General features: G+C 37.9%; 1 protein-coding gene across 8 annotated transcripts in view; it reads right to left on the bottom strand.

Moving 5' to 3' along the window:
* The window catches only part of NLGN1 (neuroligin 1), a 1,111,477-nt gene that overhangs the window by 871,948 nt on the left and 214,875 nt on the right, over nt 1–24,654 (bottom strand). For 4 of the 8 annotated variants that reach the window (XM_043993178.1, XM_043993177.1, XM_043993179.1 and 1 more), the window contains exons 2-3: nt 3,337–4,147; nt 2,793–2,852 (exon numbers count right to left, since the gene is read on the bottom strand). In XM_043993178.1, the coding sequence (XP_043849113.1) occupies nt 2,793–2,852; nt 3,337–3,829 (553 nt within the window). In that variant the 5' untranslated portion in view covers nt 3,830–4,147. The remainder of the gene's footprint in view (nt 1–2,792; nt 2,853–3,336; nt 4,148–24,654) is intronic. The other 4 variants (XM_043993180.1, XM_043993182.1, XM_043993184.1 and 1 more) reach the window with 1 other exon arrangement.

Raw genomic sequence — 24,654 nt, 5'->3', positions numbered from 1 at the left:
TAGGGATAGAGAGGAATGGTCTATGGACAGCTTGAATGTCCCATCGCTACCCAAGCAATGGGAAGAGAACTTTAGGAAATCCATCAGTATGTTTTGGAGACTTTCTGTGGCTGCCTTCTGGGAAGTTACAGACTAGGCTTGCCCAGTCAGGATGGGAACCAATGGGTTAGATCAGCCTATTTAGCAAGAATCCCCACATCCCTAATGAATTCAGAGATCCGTTGTAGTATTCTAGCAAAACTTTTCATTGTATCATCTGACTGACATGTATAGTTTGTATCATTCCTCTGAAGATGAAATTCTATAGAATGGTATGTAAATTTATAGAAATAAACCTAAAAAGAACAACAAAATAAAACTTACAGAGTGCCCAGGATATTTTTGTACAAATTATCACATGACCATTAAACTCTTCCTGAGAAGAGCTTTAACAGTAATTTTAGAAAAAGATAGGGAGTCATTCAACTGAAGCCTGAAAAAAAGGGACACTATTATTCTCTGTCTGGCATGGGTGGTGTTTACTTCATTCTTAAACTCCATTTGTGCAGAAAATTAGACTGATACCATTCCTCCCATCTTCTTTGTTATAACATAGTACCATAGAATGTGAAGTGGCCCTCACACTGCTACCCAAGGATTAGTACAAGTGTATAATGTTTTATGCTTGTATATTTTGTGTACAGAAGTGACCTGGATTGTGAGTTTGCACTAACAAAAGCCTGGAGGAAAAGAAGCTCAGGGGGAAGGCAGAGATGAGAGCTTTCTTCAAGGTTTTGGAGACAATAGTTAGGTTTGTTCTTCCAAGCTCCAGAGGACAGGACTAGGGACACTGGACAAAAGCTGCAGAGAGGCAAATAAAGGCTCAACATAAGGAAATACTTTCTAAAAATTAGAACTAACTGACCATTGAATGAGTGACCTTGAGAATTAGCAGGTTTCTCCCACTTTAATGAGAGGTTTAAGAATGAAGGCTGGGTGATAAAATGTTGTCTCTTTGTGGAGGGGATTCTTGTTCAATTATGGGGAAAGACTGGAAAGACTGGAAAGCCTGAACACAGCTTCCAAATACCATGGCGAGCCCAGCATACCAAAGTCCATGCTGTCAGGGAACTGTCCTCTCTGAAGAAGATATGTGAGATTGCCCATGCAAATGAAGGATGACTACACAAATACTAACTAGATCCAGAATATTATATATTGACGAAATGATCTGAAGAAAAGCTAGTGACAAAGAATTTTCCAATTAGACTAAAAAAGTCTCATAAAGTTGTTTATAAGATGAAGTATCATGTTCTTTCCTTTGGGCTCATTCTTTTTTTTTTTTTGGCCCTGTTATCTTTCTTGATTTTATTCATATATATTTGCATAATATACTCTATAATTATGTATTCTTTACAAGCATCTTTACTTATGACTGAGAATCAACATTTCAGTGATAGGAGGCAAAAGTTGCTATGCTAATTACACATGCTTGATAAACTACATGATAATAACTACAGCAGCAGTGTACATTAGTAGAAGGCATGTAAATGATTTCAGTTGTTCTCACTTGGGAGGAATGAGACCTGGTTTTGAGTTATTCAAAACACTCCTGTTTCTTTTACACTTATCTTCTTCAATGGTACCAAGCTGCCATCACTCAATTTGCATGTCTCATTGGAAAAAGATATATCGAACCCCATTACTGCAAATACCACCATTATGATGAAATGTCTGGAGAAAATATGGCCAATCTCCAGTTGTTGGGTCAGCACAACAGAATAATCTGAACTGCCCTTGAGGCTGTTCATAATAAAATATGACCTGAAGTAGCCAAGAGTTTGGAGAAGATTAGAATGTGAAGTCACCAATACCTAAATATCAAACCTAGCCAAAATTTTTACATTCTTATGATTAAAGTCAAATGAGCATATCAAGAACCTCCCACCCTAGTAGGTCAGACTCTCCTATGATTGAGTTACAGAACTTTTAAAAAAATGTAGTCTGGACAAGTCACATTCAGACATATTAAGTCTCAGCAAGCCTGCAGCTGTGAATGTCTCTACTCGCACAATCTAAGTAGAGGATGCTTTAAAGGTTGATTTAATTGTAGCTTCTGAATCATGTTATTTCCCATGTTTTAAGTTGTTGAACATAAATATACAAGTGTTAGGGTAATTTTGAAAATCTGCAAATGTTTGGGACGAAATCTGCAAGATCTCCATTTCTGCTGGGAATTGACAATGAGATTTAAATACTGTCTGAAGGAAAATACGACCTAACAACAGCAGTGGCCACCACGGCAAAATATTTTGAACATTTCACTACCTTTGTAACATGGTTTTACATAGGAGAAACTATGAGCAAACAGAAAACTGACTATTTGTTCTCACCCATTTATTTTTTTTTTTGTAACAGGACAAAGAGACTACCAGAAAGTTGGCACTCATGTAGAGAAAAATGTCCAGAGAACACACATTTTCAGTCATTAAGAGATCTCTGCTCCTGCTTCTCTGTCAATACACAAATATTTTCAGCATCCTTGAAATAAACACAAGGCCAAGATACAGATGTTGCCCCTACCACCATCAGCGGGGAACCAACGAGAGAGACAATGATGTTTTACAGAAGTTATCCTCTCTGCTATTCTCCTCTTCCACCATCTCTCAACTCCTTGATGAGCTTCATTAAATACAAGATATTGCCTAACCTTTCACTTCAGCATATCAGCAACTCATCCTTTGGATGTGTTATCTTGTTCTTCCTCTCCAAGCCTTTTTTCCCCCGTTTTTGGTTTCCACTTTTATACATACCTCCTTTTCTACAAATTTTCTTGCCGGGTTTTCTTGTACATTCCTTGGATATTCTTTTTACTGAAAAATGAATAGAAGACTAGAAAATAACATGGAGCTCCATCACAGACACTCGGAGCATGCAACACCGCTAGCTCACTTCAGTCTAAACTCCTGCATATTTTGGGGTTTTTTGAGTGCGAAAGATCACCCATTTCTTGTGCCTGCACATGCAAAATGGAGGAAGGCTGATGCATCTTCCCTGAAGGCATTGAGTAGGAAATGGGAATTAAGAATCGATTTCTGCCTAAACACACGTGCTATGGGGGAAATAAAACAAGTAGAAACAGGGGAGAAAAAAGAAAACAAATGCATACAGACATGAACACACACAAATAAGCCACATGCACACATGGAAAATGCCTTCGTGCCAACAACAGAGAGCCATGCTTGCTACTGGTATACATGAATTAATATTGTTAGAATTTAGAATAAGAATAATATAAAATATAAATATATATATATATTTTAAAGATCTTGCTGTTTTTTCCTTCAGTTAACTCACCATCCTCTGTTGGGACATAGATATTTAAATAGAGGCAGTCTTCACTCTGATCTTGTACGTAGGAAGAAACTACATCCAAATTATTAGTAAACCAAACGGGGAGCATGACTTCTGGCAATCTGCCATCAATAATGTTCTGTGGACAAACAGGAGCAAACTGAGTGGCATTTCTCGTGTCTGACCAAGAGGATGGGGGCTCAGGAGGCTGAAAACGGCGTTCTCCTGTGGGTGGGGCTGCATATGGAACCCCGAGAAACTGAATCACAGGCCCCAGGATTTCATTATTGAGTTCCTTCTTAATCCCTCTTATTTTGCCAAAGTTGGTCGTCACCAGTGGATCAGCATCATCCAACTTTTGTGAGGACACAGCAGAGGCCTGAAGCAAACATCCAAAGATGCACAGGGCCAGCGTGGCATCCAATCCCCGGAATACAAAATGGGCCATCCCTGCTTTCCATGCACAGTTCAGCCACATGGATCTTGGCGGGGCCATGGTCCCACATGAGGTGTGGAGTTGACAAGGAAGTAATAATATTTGTATCCACCTGTGAAAAATGAGACAGCCGAAGAAGGAAAGTTTCCTCAGGTTTCCAGGAGAGCCTGTCAGGATAATCTCCAAATGCTTTGCAAAGAGCAAGGCTCTTCCATTGATTTTATACTTATTGAAACATCTTTACTTGATGTTCTTTATCAAACTATGTCCCATTAGCCTCTGGTGTTCCATTTTCCATAGCAGCGGTACAATGAGAGTAGCCATTTATTTTAGATTCCCCTCTGATCAATCAAATCCAGTTAGCAGCAGGTGGATATCCTGAAGAAAATGAAAATAAATTATTAGTATGTAGGAGCTAATATGGATTGAGCAGTAACTAGATGTTTTACAGGTCACCGCATGGACATTAATGGCAAAAAAATAAAAGATTGTGTATATAAATTTCTAAAATAGGCCACTTCTGGTTCCAATTGCAATAAGATGGAATCCTGATGATTATACTATTTATAAGTCTTCCTGCTAAATTTATAGAAATTTAAGTAGAAATAGGTTGTAGTGAAACACTCTCTAAATTCACAATTCATAAAATACCTATTGTTAATGATTGGAACGTTATAGGTTTCTCAGCTTTTGGCTTTCTCTCTCTTCCCATTCCAACTAATAGACAACAAAGATTAGAGAAGAAAACTCCTAGCCAGTATAGATATGTATAAAATCCATTGCAAATGCTAAGAAATAGATCTGCACATGATCTGAGAAGTCATCATTCCCATGTAAATGGACTGCACAAAGGTAATACAACATCAAAGAGCTTGACCTGGCACAAATGCCTTCAGAAAAGTTCATTCCCTCTTTATCTCTGCTCCATAGAATCCTTACCTTCATTCATCTCAGGTATTTCACCCTTTCCCTGATTCCCCAAGTAGTTATCAACCTGTGGAAATTATTCTGTATAAGGGTCATAGATTTAGAGCTCAAAGTGAACTAAGAGGTCAGAATCTATCATCCCACCACCATCCCCAGCCATTTAGCAGATGAGGTGAATGAGTTGAACTAAGTGACTTGCCCAGGGGGACAAAACTAGTATGGGCCTATGGTAGAATTCCAAAAAAAGTCTTCCTGACTCCAATTCCAGTACTCTAGCTATTATACTTTTATTTACTTCTCTGTGGACCTATAACTGCACCCCTACTCTGCCAAAAAAAGTATGCTTTTTGAGGGCAGGTAGTATTTTGTCTGTGTCTTTCTGTCCCTGCAGCTTAACACCAAAGTGCCCAACACATAGAAACTACTTTAGAAATATTTGTTCAGGGGCAGCTAGGTGGCGCAGTGAATAAAGCACTGGCCTAGGATTCAGGAGGGCCTGAGTTCAAATTCAGCCTCAGACACTTGACACTAGCTGTGTGACCCTGGGCAAGTCACTTAACCCTCATTGCCCTGCAAAAAGAAAGAAAGATTTGTTCAATTGAACCACAAAAATAAGAGCTACTAAAACTCATCTATGCCTTGCACATCATAGGTTCTCGATATTTCTTTTGCCAATCTGAATTTTAGGTGAATATTAAAAATAAGCTGATATAAGGATAACGAGATATACTGTGTTACATCAACGGAAGAGGGTTCACCTTTGTATGTTCACATTGAAGCCTACTCCTTACCCAGTTTACATTGTCAAGCAGAAGAGAGACTAGGATCAGAGGATTCAGAGCTGGAAGGAATCTTACAAATAACTCAGCAAAATCCCTTCATTTTACAGAAAGGGACATTGAGACCTGCAGAGGGCACTTGTGCAAGGTCATATAACCTTTTTCCTTAGTCCTCTGGCAACACTATTTTCCACTTTAAACCATGTTTCTAAGAATGAAAAGGGACAAAATGGTTGTAAAAGACAAATTATAAAAGAGAAAGAGATGGAGATGGAAAAAAAAAGAGTAATGTAATTCTTAGTTTCCATCAATTGCCTCAATACACCACAAAAGAGTTGCATTTCTTGGATCCCAGTAAATCCTCAGCTTAAAAATAACACACTGAGTCAAAGTGAATATTTTTTTGAATGCTAAATTCTAGTTCTATTTTTCTTTAATACAAAAGATTGCTACACAGTAAGTGTAAGGCCTTTCTGAAGAAATCCTACCTAATCGTCCTATCTTTCATATTAATGCTAATCAAACATCTAACACTGTTTACACAGTTCATGTGTCTGAGTGCAATGCAGAAGCCAACGTAACATCCAGTGTAATACAATTCATAGTATAATCGCCGACTAACTGCAAAATAGCATGTAATTCGGAGAATTTGTCTTTCCTTGTACAAGCAAGCTTTTAAAATGCTTACATTGGAAATAATATTGTTGGTTTGTATTAGTGATGGTTTTATCCTGTCCTATAATAGAAAGATTTCTGAAGAAAAGCTGGGCTAGCAGTCAGGCTGCCCCACAGTTTGTGTTAGTAAGATGGAGACTGTAAAGGCTCCATGGGGCAGGGAGAGATTCGGTCCATGGGTGATGTTCCTTTAGCCTGAAACAATCCATCTTGGGAGATAATAAGGAGATAGATGCAGCTGTTCTAGAATTTCCCTGTATTCATTCACATAGTTTGGCTGGCAGAGGACATTAGCATACAAAGGACAGACTGATCCCCATCTTTCTCTCACCTCTATTTGCTGAAGATCTATCTACACTTGAACCTTGCCATTCAGGTTAAAGTGTGTGACTGCTTAGGCTTGGACAGAATTATATCTGGCCCTGATGTGTCTAGGGCTTCACTCCCTTGGCTTACTACTTTTTAAAGAGGCAACAACTTGAGCACATCTTAAGTAGGGAAACAACTGGACACTCCTGAAATTCTCAATGATTGGTTATTTGCTCACTGATTCCATCTGAGGCTATGATGGCAGATCTCTGATATTCTCCTTCTTCAGAAGGCAAAGATGGTTTCATTCTTTTTATCTCCAGATCCCAGAACAGTGGCTTCACCATAGTAGGTGCTTAATAAATGTTTTCTGATTGACTGAATACTTTCTCCATTTGATGGCTCAGTAAATAACAGAAATGGATTGCTAGACTAAGAGTGCTGGGTTTGAATCTTGCTTCTGTCATGTAGTAGCTGGGTGACAGTGTGCAAATCACTTTGTTCTTCTTGATTATCAAATAGGACTTAATAGCACCCATAGCAATTTTTCTAAGGCTATAAATTATGTATTGTAGGGGGCAATGATGGGTAAGTAACTTGCCCAGGGTCATACAGCTAGTAAGTGTCAAGTGTTTGATGCTGGATTTGAATTCAGGTCCTCCTGAATCCAGGGCCTGTGGTTTATCAACTGTACCACCTAGCTGCTCCTTAAGGCTATAAATTATAAAGGAGACCCTGATCTGCTTTCCTTATCATGGATATGAACTTTCATTATCAAGTGTTTCCTTCACTAATAAAGTCACACTGTAACCCCACCCCTAACCATGAGTACCATGAAAAACAATACCCATTGTTCCTTTGTTATAGGGCTACAATGATCACCAAAACTTCCATCCTAAAATCCAATCCCACAAACATTTTAAGTGTCTACTACATCCATGACACTAAGATGCCATATAGACATACATTTAAATTGTTTTTTTTTAATTTTACTACTAAAACATTCCAATAGACTGTAAGTTTGAGAATAGGGGCTATTTGAAGTTTTTTCCTTGAATTGCCTTATTCAGCACTAAATATATCGTATAAGCATAAAAAATTATTTGTTGAATTGACTTTCTTAACTCATCATCCATGCAATGGGTTAAAATAAAGGGGTTTGGGTTTTATAAGCATACTAGAAAGTCACCCTCAAATATGCTGAATATTAAAATTCCCCTTTAGTGAGATGAACCATGGATCCCTTCTGATAGAATTTTTGCTCACTTTCCAGAGTGATGTTAGGTATAGTCCAGTAGGCCTGCTGGGAAAGACTTTATGGACGGATGGATAAAAGGCCCTCACTACCACAATATGACCCTTGCCAAATCACTTCACTTCCACAAGGCAATTTCCTCACCTGAAAATGGCAATCATAAGTTTCTATTAGTTACCTTCTACAATTGTATTGAGAAAAATGTTTTTAAAACCTTAAAAAAGCTAAGGGAATATTCGTTTTGTTTTTGTTGTTATTATATTTATTGTTATAATACATAAGATCCACTGCTTCAGTCAAGTTTCACTCACTTTGGCCATTTTGCAATGCACCACCCAGAAGCCAAAAATGTATAATGAATTTCTAAATAATTTCTTCTTCCCCTTTTCCCCCTAGCCTTCTGAGTCAAACATGAAAAGATATTTGGTTAAAATTACATATTGGTATTGACATATCTAGCTATAAAGGCCCTCAAATCTGTTGTCGGCTTACCATGAATATATTTCAGAAGCTCTGACACATTAGCAAGCCAGTCACTGAGAAAGGTTTTAAGTTCCTTAAAAGAAAGATAATGCTTAAATATGGTTCACAACTGTCACAGAAACAAAGCTCATTTAAATAATGTAGCCCAATATCTTGCAGGATAGATATTGTTTTTCCCAACTGTGGGATGGGGAGAACAGAAGAAGTCTAAAAAGAAAACTCCAAAAAGTCATACTCAGTAATAATATTCAATGAACCTCACTCAGGAGGCCAACCAATTCCCATGGGACCAAGGTAAGAGGCAAACCTTTCAAGCTGTCCTTTCCAATAGCTTAAATGGGCAATTCTCTAATTAGTTTAACATAAAGATGATAAACAAAGGGCCTCCTGCCTCTAATTGACTCCTACACTGACCCTAAAATCTTTATTTTAGTGAATGTTGGGGTTAATTATTATGTGGCCTCTTATGAAAATGGTACTCTTATCTTAGAAAGGAAATTAAATTCAAATGTACAATTAAATAAGCATTTATTGAGCACCTCTATAGGTTTAGGGGCTGTGCATAAATTATCCATTTATTGAACTGAATTAAATCCAGTTGTCCAAAGAAACTCATGAAGTAATTAACACTATATCTTGAATTCATTAATCCCATCAAATGATCCAGTTCCACAAACATTTATTATGTATCTACTATGTACATGGCATTAGATGGGCACCAGGAATACAAAGGCAAAGTGAAAAACAGGACTCTCCCTCAGGGTGTATAGAGTCAATTGGTAGGATACCTATAATTTATGTATTAGGCTGTGAGTCACCCAGCAAGACCAGAAAGCCATAGGATCATTAAGTGATGGATAAGAAAGGAATCCAAGAAAAGTATGAATGATGGTTTCTAAAAAGTGGAGAATCACAGCCTCTAATGTATAACTTAGCTAAGTGATATGATGGAGTGACTACTGCTGCATTTCACTTTCTTACTGGGAGAACTCGAGGATAGGTTATTCCCCCCTCAAAACTTGTCCTATCAGGGCAGCTAGGTGGCACAGTGGATAAAGCACTAGCCCTGGATTCAGGAGGACCTGAGTTCAAATCCAGCCTCAGACACTTGACACTCACTAGGTGTGTGACCCTGGGCAAGTCACTTAACCCTCACTGCTCCCCCCCAAACAATAACAAAAACCTTGTCCTATCACTGAATGTTCCATCCCAAAAGCTTACTATAGAAAGAAAGGAAACTAGACTCTAAGTTCTTTGGGATATGAAATCAGGTCTTTTTCAAATTCTGATCTCCTCTAGCACCTAAAATGATACAGTGCAGAGCCCAAAGTAGGCAATTTTGAAGTCTGTTGAATAAATGAAGGAATGAAGGAAGGAAGCATGAATGAATGAACAGATGAAAACAGAATGGAAAGGGGGTAGGGATATACTCTGATCTTATTAATGCTGAGAACAGTTATGCTTAGCAAATCATTTAAAAGGAAGGTAATTGGGGACAGCTAGATGGCACAGTGGATAGAGCACTGGCCCTGGAGTCAGGAGTACCTGAGTTCAAATACGGCCTCAGACACTTAACACTTACTAGCTGTGTGACCCTGGGCAAGTCACTTAACCCCAATTGCCTCACTTAAAAAAAAAAAAAAGGAAGGTAATCTGCTAATCAGAAGTGCATTACTAATTTTCAAAGGGTGCACTGGGCTGCCATCCTTCTTCAGTAGATACACAGCTTTATTAGTAAATATTGTACTGTACTGTCCTGCACTTCATTCCTGGCCCTTGTTAGTACTTGGTGACATTTGAGCTCTGCATTATGAGGTAGGACCATCCTGCCTTCATGTTTCCTGTTTCTTGTATGTCAATCACAATATAGTTTTCTATCCAATTGCATCAATGGCAACTCTACCTTTCAATGAAATGATGACAGGCTTCTTTGCTGTGGGATAGAAATGATGAAAATAAAACAGTGTAAGTATTCTAAATACACTAGCTATAACTAGGGTAGGTCCACTGGGGCTTTGTCCCAGTGTATCGATATCAGGGAGGATATGTTAATTCTCATTCCCAATCTTCTCCAGGATCCTATCACCAATCCCCTACTCCCCTTCAGTATATTCTCTGAGTCACTGGCCTCTCCCCACCCCCCAACCCGGCACACACACATTTTCAATTCTTAGTCTTCCAAGTAAAACAACTCCTAGTTATGACAACTCAGGCTTGACATAAGCCAAAGGAATTAAAACCAGAAGGAAACCCATACACATACTACAGCATCCTTGTTTTAAAGATGAGGAAACTGAGGTGCAAGGAGTTTAAAGGACTGATTGTTAGATTTGTTCAATGAACCTAGATTGGATTTTTTAAAATTCTTATTAAGATGCCTGCTCTTTGCTAATATGTTTCAAATTTAAAAGGAAATAAAAAAACATTCAGAGAGTATTACAAAATGAAATAGAAAAAAAATTCTATGAAATATGGTGAATATAGCAGGGCATATTGTTAAAGTTAATTGGTGATCCTGTAAGTATCCAGATGGAAATGAATAATCCCTCAATAGCTCAAGATAGACGTTCATCTTTGGCTGGGATATTCAGCTGCTGCTGCTTTTGTCTGAAAGGGGTCACTTTTGGGTCACAAACATTTCAGCTAAATATAAATAAGACTTAAATTAGAGCTTTCTGAAAAGCTGATAAACTGGACAGAATCCAGAGGAGAGCACCTAGGATGGAGCAAGGCCATGATGCCATGTCATATGAAGATTGGCTGAAGAAACTAGGGGTTCTTAGCCTTAAGAATAAAAGACCCAGGGAACAGAATGGTTGTCTTCAAGCATCTGAAGGGCTGGCATGTAGAAGAGGGGGTAGATGTGTTCTGTTTGGTTCCAGGGTAGAACCTGGAACAATGGGTAGAAGATGTGAAGAAGCCAGTTTAAGTTCCATGTTAAGAAACTATTCCTAACAATTAGCCTTATGCTTAAGTAGAATAGGTTGCCCCAAGAGTTATTGGATTCTACGTTATCAACATGATCACAGGTGGCAGATAACCATTTGTTGGGGATGTTGTAGAGGGAGGCATTCTTCTTGGCTTTTGTTTGAACCACTGGGATACTTGGTCCATTCTAACACTGATTCTGTTAACATAGATTGGGTTTTTCATTAGTGAAACTCCCCACAATTAGAAATGCCCAAAAAGAGGCTAGAAAGCATGTTGACAAAGTATTGCTTTAAGGTAGGGGTTCTTAATCAGGGGTCTGTAAACTGGTTCCTTTTTTTAAAAAAATTATAGTTCAATATAATTAATTTTGTTTGTAATACTACATATTCTATTTCACATCCATAGAAACATTATTCTAAGAAGAAATCCATAGGTTTCACTAGATACTATCAGTGATTAAAGACACAAACAAAAGTTAAAAATCCCAGCTAGAGAACCCCTTGTTGGTATCTTACAGAAAAGCTCACATTGCTCATAAGGATGTACCAGATGACCTTGGAATTGAGGTTTCTCTGGTTTTCTTAGCTTAATTAGTCATTATAAGCTATAGCAACTGATAATAGAAAATGAATGGTAGGATTAGGTTTTTTTTAAGTAAATTACTATTTTAAAGTCAGAGTTTGACAGATCTGTGTTTATTTTTTATGTGGTCTATTTGCACCTATTTTCCATTCATTCAATTCTTTATTGTATTCATAGATGATTAAAGCTCCAAGGGACAGGCAGACATGGGTGAGTCACCACTTACAACACAGATTCATTGACACGTCTTTAAGTCTCTATAGATCAAGAAGGACAGAAGTTACAGGATCCATAGAGAAACCTGAAGTGGTTGCTCATAGTGCTGACAATCATAATAACCCTGGTCTCTTACGAACAAAAGCAGAAGACTAGTCTACCTGTCCAACTATCATCCAGGACTCATTTGACTCCGACTGTCTTTCTCAAATGGCTTATATAAGTAGAGGATGAAATGTTTTCTCGATACTCATGATCTCTCAAACCTCTCCAAATCAGGAACTGTGCTTAAGATGATACAGCTGTGTCATGGTCTAGGACAGTGTAGTCAAACTGAAATAGAAATTAATTCCTGTGGGCAACAGGTTGACTTAGAAAACCACAAATAACATTATCTATGTTGTACTGAATTCCTTTTTTTTTTTTTTTTTTTTTTTTTTGGTGAGGCAATTGGGATTAAGTGACTTGCCCAGGGTCACACAGCTAGTAAGTGTCAAGTGTCTGAGGCTGGATTTGAACTCAGGTCTTCCTGAATCCAGGGCTGGTGTTCTATCCACTGCACCACCTAGCTGCCCCCTGAATTCTTTCTTAAAACATTTTCCAATTACATTTTGATCTGGTTCAGACTACACTAGGGATTTTTTTTTTTTTACTATTTGGTCAGAGGGCCTCAAGTTCAATACCCCAGATCTAAATGTACCAAAAACCTTACTGATACTGAAAACTTGATTAACTTAAAGCAGAAAAGGTTTATCTCTAAGCCCAAAAATGCTCACCAAGAACCCCCTCCCCCATTAGCTGGGCTGCATAGTCTGGCCCAAAGGATTATAATAGAATTCAACTCTGTTTCATTCCTTCCCCTCTGTGGTAAAATAATGGAATTTGGCAGACACCTAGGGGTCCAACTCGGTTGACTTTGTAGTGTTTGAATTGGGTGTGAGTGAGAAACTACTAAGTACCCACTCAAGAAGATTAGATTTTTAGCCACCTAGTTTAAACTTGTCCAACCCTAAGAAGGAGTGTCCGCAGAGGCTGTGGACTGCGTCATCAACAGGGAACCAGTCTGTTGAAGGACCTCCCCTTTGGCAGAGGGAGAAAAAGGTAGAAAAGGGGACCCCAACAGGAAGTAGCACACACACTCTCTTTCTTTCTCTCTCTCTGGCCTTGGAGTAGAGTAGAGACTGGCTGCTGACCGGACCCCTGGTGCTGAGTTAAATCCAGCCTTTTGAATTAGCTGAACTGGAAGTGAGATTGGGGATTATATAGGCTTTTGTTAGAGTTAGGGGGATTATGCATTTTCCTCTTTCCCTATTCCCTTGTCTTTGACTTTATTAATTTCACCTTTGCTGTGTATTTTATTCCCATTAATAAAACCTGATTCGTTTGTGGAAAAGAGGCTACTAAGCTCCTTTCTTATTGGCCTAGGAGAAATAACTAAAAAGGCAGTTCGTGGGGGAGGAAATTTTGGATGTAGAGGTCCCTCATTATTTTCTGAACCCGAATATTATGGCGAGCCACCCAATTAACTCTCCATATATTAAATTTGGCTCCTACATCTCTATTCCTCAGAAAACCCAAAGGCAAAGTAAAATGCTCTATTTAGGACAATATTATGGCAGCACTCTATGCTACAATAATACTCAACCATAGAATTGAGGACCTGATGGAATGTGGACAGGACACCAATATGTACGCTCCATTAGGCCTAAGGGAAGAGACTGGTATTCAGCTGGGGCCAGGTTTGTCTGCCCAAAAGCCACTAGGAGCAGGGACCAAGGTCAGTTTCCCACCCTAGAAGAAGTTTGAAACAAGTCTGAGGTCCAGACAACATCAAAGGTGAAAGAGTGAGAAAGCATATCATAAGACATTTTCAGACATCAGGGAAGAAAACCAGAAAATAGGCCCCTTAGTTGGAAATAGGTTTGATGTATCTTTTTCGTGTCAAATCCACAGAGGCAGCTTGGAAAAGTAAATTAGGTTCTAGATTTCATTTCAGTAAGATTTGGGTTCAAATCATACCTCTAACACATAATAATTATGTGACCAGGGAAAGGTTACCTAACCTATCGGGGACTTGGGCCAACTCTCAAAAATTGTAATTTGCTGACAGTTTTCTGATCTACATTGGTAGAAGGAGTTTCCACAATAAACATCCTCCAGGTAGATGATTATGTATGGACTGTTTCATCTCTTCATTGTGTTCTAAGACCCAGCAAAATGCTCAACGCACACACCTAGCAGGTGTTTAATAAATATTTGAATTGTACTGTTAAATTTCAATTCCATTGCAAAAGCTAATGCAAGGAAATAATAAGAATTAAAGAATTTTCAACTCAGTCATAAAAATAAAACGTTTCAATGGCAAGTGGTAAATATTTCAGGGTATATTTTTTCTAAAAGCTAATGGGGAGGGGGCAGCTAGGTGGCGCAGTGGATAAAACACCAGCCCTGGATTCAGGAGTTCCTGAGTTCAAATCCGGCCTCAGACACTTGAGACTTACTAGCTGTGTGACCCTGGGCAAGTCACTTAACCCCCATTGCCCCGCAAAAAAAAAAAAAAAAAAAAAAAAAAAAGCTAATGGGGGCGGGCAGCTAGATGGTGCAGTAGATAAAGCAATGGCCCTGGATTCAGGAGGACCTGAATTCAAATCCAGCCTCAGACACTTGACACTTACTAGCTGTGTGACCCTGAGCAAGTCACTTAACCCTCACTGCCCACCCCCCCAAAAAAGCTAATTGGTGGCCCAGTAATTATTCAATTGAAACTTTATTCTTAAACTTTATTCACTCAAGATCTCAGGATGAGCTTTTGAGAAAAACTGATAACTAGCATGATATAAATGCTAGTTTTTCTGAGAAGTCACCTGTAAGCCATATGGTAGTCTCTCTAGAATCTGTTTAATCATATCGAGACAACATATTTTATAGATTATTATGTAGTGTCTTACTCTGAGTTTACATTATAGTTCATATTTCAGAAATTAAAAAAAAATTGGTCATCAATTTAGAGGTTGAAGAAAATTTAGGGACCATCTAGTAGAACCCTTTCTTTTTACAAATGAGGTCCAGTAAGGTTAAGTAATCTCTCTAATATCACATAAGTGTCACATGTTGTTCAACTGCCTTATTTTGTAGATGAGAAAATTTGAGGTCCTACTTGGAGATATGAAGAAACTTGCATAGGTATCAAAGGCCAGATTTTCTGAATCCATATACAATATCATCATATACATCAATAATGAGCTACACCATGCTGGTCTCCTTGAGAAGAATGGAGAATTGTAAATAGAAGTGCTTTCATAGAATTTCTCATCATATGTTATATGGACACACCAGCTTTGTAACCTTGGGCAAGTCCCTTAACCCCAATTGCCTCAAAAAAATCAAAATCAAAATAAAGTGTTCCTTCAATCCCACACTTTTGTGTAGAGTGCCAAAAGTGAATTTTATGATATGAAAGGAACAATTCTTGACTAGAGCCTGGGCTAAGGCCACCAACTCCTCTTACATTCTTACATTACTTCACAATATCCATAAAGGATTCTAGTTACTTGTGACCCAGTTTAACTCTAAAGAATTGCCCCCAATGGGATGGGGGTGAGGAGAAATGTGCCTGCTATGTTCCCTGGCTCTCCTACCTAGTTAACTTTCTGTTTCACCAAACCAATACCATAATCTTTATGGACCATGTGTCTAGCAAGGAAGAGATAAACAATTACCAACAAACACTAATCCAGTCCTAACAGTTTGATGGTTCATACAATTCATCACTCATGCCTTTGGATGGTTGTATACACAGCACAAAATTTGTAAAGTAGAAAGAGAGAAATGTCATGCTATATAACCAAAAGTGCAACCTTTGTTTACTGTTGACTATTATTTTGTAAATGTCATTTGAAATTAACCTAGTTAATCCAGTTTTCTTCTCAGTAAAATATGAGCTTAATATACCTCCTGGTAAATTATAACATCTTAGATATTCACTATGGCATATTATAAGTCCCTAATGAATAATTTAACAAAATTAAATTAATAAAAATCCATATTAAAAGCCCTTAAAAGATTTATTTCTATCTTCATTTGCCATCTTTGATTTCAATATATCATTGCATAAAGTACTTTATGGGTTTCGCAGTTGAAATGAACTTACTCATTACTTTACATGTGGTGAAACTGAGGCTCCCAAAAGTGTAGTGATTGTCCTAAGATCACATAGATGAAAAGTAAAAGAGTAAGGATTTGGAACTAGGTTCTCCATGCCCCATTCCTGTGTTCTCTCTTCTACGACATTGTTTCCATACTTCTCATTATTCTTTGTAGCTCCCTGCAGGTGCCATACTATTTGGTCAATTCAATCAAAAAATAAATCAATTTATAGGATTATGCAAATTTATGGCAAGAATCAATGAGCTTTATAGATTGCCTAATCCAATTTCCTTTTGGATTATTTTATATCTGAGGAAGCTGAGCCCCAAGGAAGACCAGTGACTTATAGAAAGTGTCAATACCATAGTGTAGTAGAAATCATGTTAGAATTAGAGTTAGGAAGCCCTGGGTTCTAATTCTGCCTCTGATTCTTACTGGCTGACCCTGAGCAAGTCACAACTCCTCTAAGACTCAGTTTCTTCATCTGTAAAATGACAATAAGAATACCTGCAGCACCAACCTCAAAAGGATGTAATGAAGCTCAAATGAGCTATTTTCTGTAAAGTGCTACATAAATGTCATCAGTTATTAGTACTGGTATCTAGGTCATCACAAAATACAGATCTGTTGGCTGCTTGTCCAAGAGGTTTTTTTCTCTAAAAGAGTTGACACTCCTGATATACTCAAAAGTAGCAAAAATCAGTATTTTGCAGTTATGCAAACAGCTACCAAGTATCATGGCTACTTGGTGAAAAGACCTTTTGGAGTCGGCATTATATACAAACATAAATATGTGTTTGTATAGAAGTGTATAGATATGTCTACATTGTATATAAATATATACATATGCACACACAACTATGTCTATAGTTACAGAGAGAAGAGGGTGGAAAAGGGAGAGATGATAGAGATATGGATAGATCTCTATCTATAGATAGAGTAAAAGGATGGATGGACAGAGGGATAGATGTGCAGGGAGTATATAGATGATAAGTAATTGGATAGATAGAATGAAATAAAGCATTATACAAATTTTAGCAATTATTATTATTATTATTAATCAATTCAATTCGGAAAGTATTTACTATTGAGAGCCTGCCATGTACCAAGCACACTGTGCGAGATGCTAAAATAAGAGGGGAAAAATGAAACAGTCTCATATTTGAGAAACATTATTTTTTACAAAAGAGAAACAGCACATATAAGCCAAGACAAAAGTATCTAAAATAAGTAAAAAGCAATGAGGAATTTCAATAGGTTATGATGGCGAGCACTGACAACTGACGGCATCAGGAAGGACTTCCTGTAGGAAGTCTCACAGACTTTGACTGTGCTTTGAGAGAAACTGGAGATTCTATGAATCAGAGATAAGAAGGGAGAGCATTCTAGGGATGAAGGCACTTAAAAGTCAAGACAGCCCAGTGTAACAGATAGAAGAATGGATTTAGAATCTGGAAGTCTCCTGGATTCAAGGTTCATCCATTGGAAGGTTGAAGGCAATCTCTCACACTTTATGGTTCTAAGGGGCTATCATCTGTGGGATTGGAGGCAGTCCCTACACAAAGTCAATTGCAGCTCTTTGACTTGTTAGCATATGGATTTCAATGGGGTAGAAGCTTTGCTGAAGAGCCAGGTTTAGAGTTGGAGGTGGGGAAGAAGTTGAAGGAGGGGCTAGCTCCATCAAAGATTCACTGAAGTGTTAAAGAATACCTGTATTAATATAGGCACTGGAGCATTTAGCACAGTCAAAAAGGTCATGAAATGCTGATGTTTTTTATACCACAAAATAAAAAAAAAGGATAGATAACTCTGTTACTTGTGTGTAAAGTTCTGGACAGCTAAGTAATACAGATTAAAATTTAAAATGACAGATGCATTGACTTGGAACATGGGCACTGAAGGGAACCTATATTCATTTTAGCAGCGCATAGTTAACTATTAAATTCTGTAGTGATGGTATTAGGTTGAAAATTTAGTGATAAATGCCAGTAAACATTGGATAGCAGGTCTTCACTATTCTCATTATTTATTCATTTATTTATTTGTTTGTTTGTTTACATTTATTATTATTATTATTATGGTTTTCACTATTCTCAAAGCAAATCCTTCCCCTGGAGAGCTAAAGGAAAAATTATATTGAGAGTGGCCAAATGTTTAGGCACAAATCTAAAACCCCAGTTTAACTCAATAAGCACTTAATAAGTGATTAATTTGCACAAAACTTTATGATGGGTGTTGGGGAATTCTAAAAGAAGAAGAAGAATATAATCCTTGCCCTCAAGAAGTTAACATCCTATTGGGGCAACCAGCATGGACACAAGGAAAACTTTGATGGCGGTATAAGAAAGATCATTAGTAGATTTAGAGCTGGTAGGGACCTTAGTGGGCATATGGTCAGGACCCTTCATTTTACAGGTGACAAAACTGATGCTGAGAGGCTAAATGACTGACAGATGTGGGCTCTGAATCCAGCTCCAATGGCTAACACTGGCACTCTTTCCACTCTATCAGAAAGAGCTGTAGGAAGATGTGAAGAGGAACAGAATATGCTTTTCAGCTCAGAGAATAATAGATGGTTTGTAGGAAAAGGTGATATTCAACTTGAGCCTTGAAGGAATTTTGTTTGTAGATCCTTAAAAATACTCCCAAACTACTATAATTTGTGATAATCCAATATCTTTAAACCATCACTATTCTTTTTGCCTTTAATCTATAAACCGGCCTTAGTTGTTTTGGTCCAAGGGATAGAGTACTAGAGCTGAAGTCATGAAGATATGAGCCCAAATCAGCCCTCAAGCTCTTACTGGTTGAGTGACCCTGAACAAGTCATTTAACCTCTGTATGCCTCAGTTTCTTCATTTATAAAACAGACAATGCTAGTAACTACAATTGAACCATTGTGAATAAAAATGAAGTGAACTGATATTTGTAAAAGGTTTTACAAACCTTAAAGTATTCTATATATGCTAGCTATTAATTTGTAGAAAAGGAATGGGATGAACTGGCTTGCCTATAAGAAGTATAATATCTATATGAAGAAGGAAGATTGAAGTTACTTGATTCCAAATGTCATAGAATTACATATTATTAAGACAAAGCATCCCAGTGACTAAATGATTCTTTTATCCTTTTTAGTTGGACATCTTTGTGTATAAACATAACCAACAAGAAGGTAACCTTTTCTACTAAAGCTCCAGGTATAGAAATTAAAAAGGGTACACGTTTGGTAGATAAGCTGGAAAAACATGAAGGATAATAGGGATAAGATTGTTTTGTGAGGATTTTCTTCATTGAAATGTCCACATGATAAAAAGATATATTATTATTGATGGTAATAATAATAAAATGATGTGTATGAGATAATATATTGATAATAGTTATTAAATTATAAAGAGATAATAGTAATAATGCACTATCATGTAGACAATACATAATGAAAACTGACTGTCCTTTTTAAGAGACAGGGTAGGGGGGCAGATAGGTGGTGCAGTGGATAAAGCAACAGCCCTGGATTCAGGAGGACCTGAGTTCAAATCTGACCTCAGACGCTTGACACTAACTAGTGATAGGACCTTGGGCAAGTCACTTAACAGTCATTGCCCCACCAAAAAAAAAAAAAAAAAAGACAGTGGGAAGAAAGGAGTACTGCCTCAGGAATCAAAAGAGATAAGTTCAAATTCCGCCCTAACACTACCTCTATAACCCTGAACTAGTCATTTAACTTCTGGGATCCTCAGTTTACTCATCTGTTAAATAAAATGATTGGATTAGGTAATCTCTGATATCCCTTCCAGCACTACAACTCTAATTCCTTGCACTACAAATACAAAATACAAAATATATTTAAGGACAAAACAAATCAACTCAAAATAGGGTAGCACCACAAACAAAAAAATATTACCCACAATGACCTGGGCATGACATTGACTCATAGAAATATAGAAGCCATGTTTGAGATATATGTCACCATACTGGATGCTCTAATCTCCAAATAACATGGGATGAAAAAGTGTCCAAATATAGAGATCTAGCAAAAGAAATCAAAACTGTGAGGGAACAAGATGAAGTAGATACCATTCCTGCTACCTTCTCTGCTACTAGAATTGTCTGAAAGACACATCATCATCATGGCAAACATTTAAAGCACAGTGCTTTACAATGTGCAAAATACTTTACAAATATTATCTCATTTATTCCTCATAGTAACCTGGGAGGTACTATTCTCACTTCCCAGATGAGGAAACTGAGGCAAACAGAGGGGCTTTTTAAAATTTTTTGTTTTTGTTTCTTTTTTTTAGTGACTTGCCCAAGGTCACACAGCCAATAAGTATCTGGAGGCAGATTGAAATCAGGTCTCCTTGATTTCAGGTCCAGTCACCTATCTACTGTGTCAACATTTTTATCCAATTATGCAAAGCAATCATTTAATCCATCTACAAAATAATCCACTGATCCTTCAAAATAAAAGAACAACAGTAATACAGAAACTGGTCTCCAAAATCTTTTTTCTCAATTTTATTGTGTAAAAGAAGTTAAGAATAAGGGCAACAGGGGCAGCTAGGTGGCGAAGTGGATAGACCACTGGCCCTGGATTTAGGAGGACCTGAGTTCAAATTTGGCCTCAGGCACTTAACACTTACTAGCTGTGTGACCCTGGGCAAGTCAGTTAACCCCAATTGCCTCACCAAAAAGAAGAAGAAGAAGAAGAAGAAGAAGAAGAAGAAGAAGAAGAAGAAGAAGAAGAAGAAGAAGAAGAAGAAGAAGAAGAAGAAGAAGAAGAAGAAGAAAGAAAGAAAGAAAGAAAGAAAGAAAGAAAGAAAGAAAGAAAGAAAGAAAGAAATTAAATGAAGAAAAAAATATATATATATAAAGAATAAGGGCAACTACTACCACTACTCACATTTCTATAGAGCTTAAAGGTTTGTAAAACATTTGATATACATCATATCATTTATCTTCAGAAGAACCCTGTAAACTAGCTAATTCAGATTTTTAGCATCCCCAATTTGCAAATAAGAAAACTGAGGCCCAAAGAGTTGAAGAACTTGCTTATGGCCATACAGGTGACTGATGAAAGTTGGATTTAAACCCAGATCTTCCTGACTCCAAGTTCAGTGCTCCTTCCACTATCCCCGACAGTGGAGGAAAGAAGGGAACCCCACAAAAACATCACAAGAGAGGGAAACAAAAAACAAAAAAAAATTTGCACATGGGAGAAAAAAGGTGAGAAAGGTTAACTGCTACAAGAATTTTTGCCAAGAAAACCAGAGGGAGTTGGACTATGTGGCTTCTGAGGTCCTTTTGTTTTCTCAGTCTAAGCTATTCAAGCTTAAAACTCCACTAAGACTTTTGGGACGCCCTGAATAAAGGTGGCTTGGGACAAACCAATCATTTAAAACTTTGGGGAAAAAAAAGCTACCTTGACATTGAGCTAAACAGAGACACTTTGTAACTGACACTCCCAAACAAATTTGTGTTGCCTCCTTCTGGATCCTAAAATGAATCTCAGGAAGTGGTTTTAGCGTCAGCCCCATGTACTGTTTTTCCTCCTCTTGTGATGTATCACGGTGGCGCCTGATTCTACAGCTGTAGCTGTAACTTCCCTTTACTTTGCTCCAAAATGAATTTCATGCTTAACTTGTTTTTCTTAATTAAACTTCCTTTCCCAGCCCCTAATATGGGTATTATTAAAACTCATTAGTCCCATTCACGCTGGCCTGTCACTTTTGGGCTTCACATTCATACATTGAAGGGCTCCGTAGCTATATATAGGGCGAAGATTAAATAATAAATATGAGAACTTGAGCGGTTTATGAGTGTCAGGATGAGAAAGGGGCTGCAAGGCCCATAAGGTTTCTCACAAAGAAAGGCATTGGGGCTAAAGCTAAGATGCTGACACATCTCTGATCCATAAAGGCTGCTGTAATAGCAGCAATAAAGGTACAGGGCCATTGACTGAGAATTTCCCTCACATGCAATGGAAACGGGCAGTGAGGAGCTCCTATTTACTGTTGGATAAAAAGGGAGCCCTGTAAGAATTCCTCAAAGGTTGGAAGTAGAATCATTTCAAATGCCCCAAGTGATTTGCCATTTTGTTTTTTCCTGATGATTTCTGTGTACCTGAAAGAAAGGTATCTTCCTCCTTCCCAGGAAGTTGGTTCTAAGGAAGGTTAAATACCTTTATAGTCTAGGTGCCTTATCACAGAGCCTTTGATAGAAGGCATTTGACAGCATCAACAGACTCCGCCAGTGACAAAAAGAAACAAACAAAATGAAAAACCATGGAGCCATGGATTCAACCTCCTTGCAGATAATTGGAGATACCATTGGGGATCTGAATATGGGACATTCTGGAATATTATAATTTCATTGGAAAGAGTTAAGGAGGCTACTATCCCACAAGGTTAACTTTCTAATTTCTGACCAAAAAACCTCTAACCCTCAAATTTTAGAGGATAATAAGTAATAATAACAATAATAGGGGGCCTTAATGGTTGAAGAAATGGCCCTGGATTCAGGAGGACCTGAGTTCAAATCTGGCCTCAGACACTTGACACTTACTAGCTGTGTGACCCTGGGAAGGTCACTTAACTCTCATTGCCCTTAAAAAAAACACAATAATAAGCTAGAAATTACAGTTGGGTAGTAAAGTTAGCAAAACTTGGAATTGACATAATTTGAACTCAGTTCCTACCTCAGGCATATATCAGCTTGTGTGACTCTAGACAAGTCATTTTAGCTGTCTGAGTGGATCATAATAGAACCTGTCTCCCATACCCCAGTATTCTTGTGAGAATTAAATGATTTCATTCATGGAAAGCATTTTATAAACCTCAGAGTAAAATGATGATGATGATGGGAGTGGGGTTATTTCAGTCATGTTCAACTCTTCATGACCCCTTTTGGAGTTTTCTTACTCATGGCAATGGAGTGTTGTGTCATTTCCTTCTCCAGTTCATTTCGTAAATGAGGAAACTGAGGCAAACAGGGTTAAGTGACTTGCCCAGGGTCACATGGCTAGTAGTGTTTGAAGGTGGATTTCAATTTACAAAGCCTTACTGGTTTTAAGCCAAGTGCTCTATCCACTGTGCCATCTAGTTGCCCTATTGTTATTATTGAGATTCAATATTTCAACTTTGGTTTATATAAGGCCTGGATGAGGAAGGCCTGGGTTCAAATACTTTTTCAGATACATGCATGATTGGGACAAGTCATTTACCCTATGTGACTCAGTTTCCTTCTATGCAAATTAAGGGTTGAGCTTAATGGAATGTAAGTGCCTTTCATTTCTAAACCAATGATCTAATGATTCTTTGAAAAGGAAGAAACAATGATATCCTTTTATACCAAGTAAAGTATCATAAGACATGGAAGATTTTCATTCATGATCTCTCTATTGCATGATTCGGAGAACTTCAGGAAACCATAAGAAATAGATGGTCATTTTTATTTAGTACTCCATTAAGAGTGTATAGTGAGGGACAGTTAGGTGGCTCAGTGGATAGAGCCCCGGCCCTGGATTCAGGAGGACCTAAGTTCAAATCTGGCCTCAGACACTTGACACTTACTAGCTGTGTGACCTTGGGCAAGTCACTTCACCCCAATTGCCTCACCAAAAAAAAAATAAGAAGAGTGTATAGTGACAAACATAAGAGTGAGTGAGTGGGTGTGTGTGTGTGTGTGTGTGTGATTTCAGTTAATGCAGAACAAAAGGAATAGAGTCATGGAGGGGTAGACTTGCTTTCAAGAAGAGAAAGGTGCAAATCCTACTTCTGATTCCCTGTCATTTATGAGATACTGTGGAAGTCATCTAAAATCTCAGAATTTCAGTCAAGTGTTTAAATCTATACACAGTGAAAACTGAAAGGGTTTTCCAGTCAGAGACATGGGTTCAGAACCCTGCTCAGATCTTTACTACCTCTGTGACCTTGGGCAAGTGATTCTTTTGGGGCCTCTATTTCCTTAACTGTAAAATGAGTGGGTTGGAGTAGTTGGCCTCTCAGGTCCTTTCTAGATCCATGAACCTATAAACCTATGAACTTTTTATGTTTTCATGTATTTCATTTGTTTTATTATACAATTCAAAATTATGATCAATTTTTTAACATTCTTTTTTTAAAAATTTTGAGTTTGAAATTCTCTCTTTCCCTCCCACCTGGGCCTCACCCCTTGAGAAAGCAAGCAATATGATATTGATTATACATGTGAAGTCTTGCAAAACATATTTCCATATTAGCCATGTTGCTAAAGAAAACACACACACAGAGAGAACCAAGAATAAGAAAGTGAAAAAGTCTGCTTCACTCTGCACTCAGAGTTCATTAGTTCTCTCTCTGAAGGCAGATAGCATTTTTTTATCATGGGTTCTTTGGAATTGCTATAAACATTTTCAATTTGCATTAGTGGAGGGAATTTCTACACCAGGAGTTCCCCACATTAATGACATCACTGGCCCAGTGGGAGGGGGAAGGAAGAGGGGGGAAGGGAAGAACGTAAAGCAAAGCTTAGCAGTGGTTGGGCAGCTCAGACATCCCACTCAGTTTTGAAATAGAAGAGAACATCAGTTAAAAAGTAAGTAGTCA

Source organism: Dromiciops gliroides, chromosome 3 (genome assembly GCF_019393635.1).
Source record: "Dromiciops gliroides isolate mDroGli1 chromosome 3, mDroGli1.pri, whole genome shotgun sequence".
NCBI classification, from domain to species: domain Eukaryota; kingdom Metazoa; phylum Chordata; class Mammalia; order Microbiotheria; family Microbiotheriidae; genus Dromiciops; species Dromiciops gliroides.
Note: the sequence above shows the minus strand (reverse complement) of the source record. Positions and strands in the feature narration are given on the sequence as shown.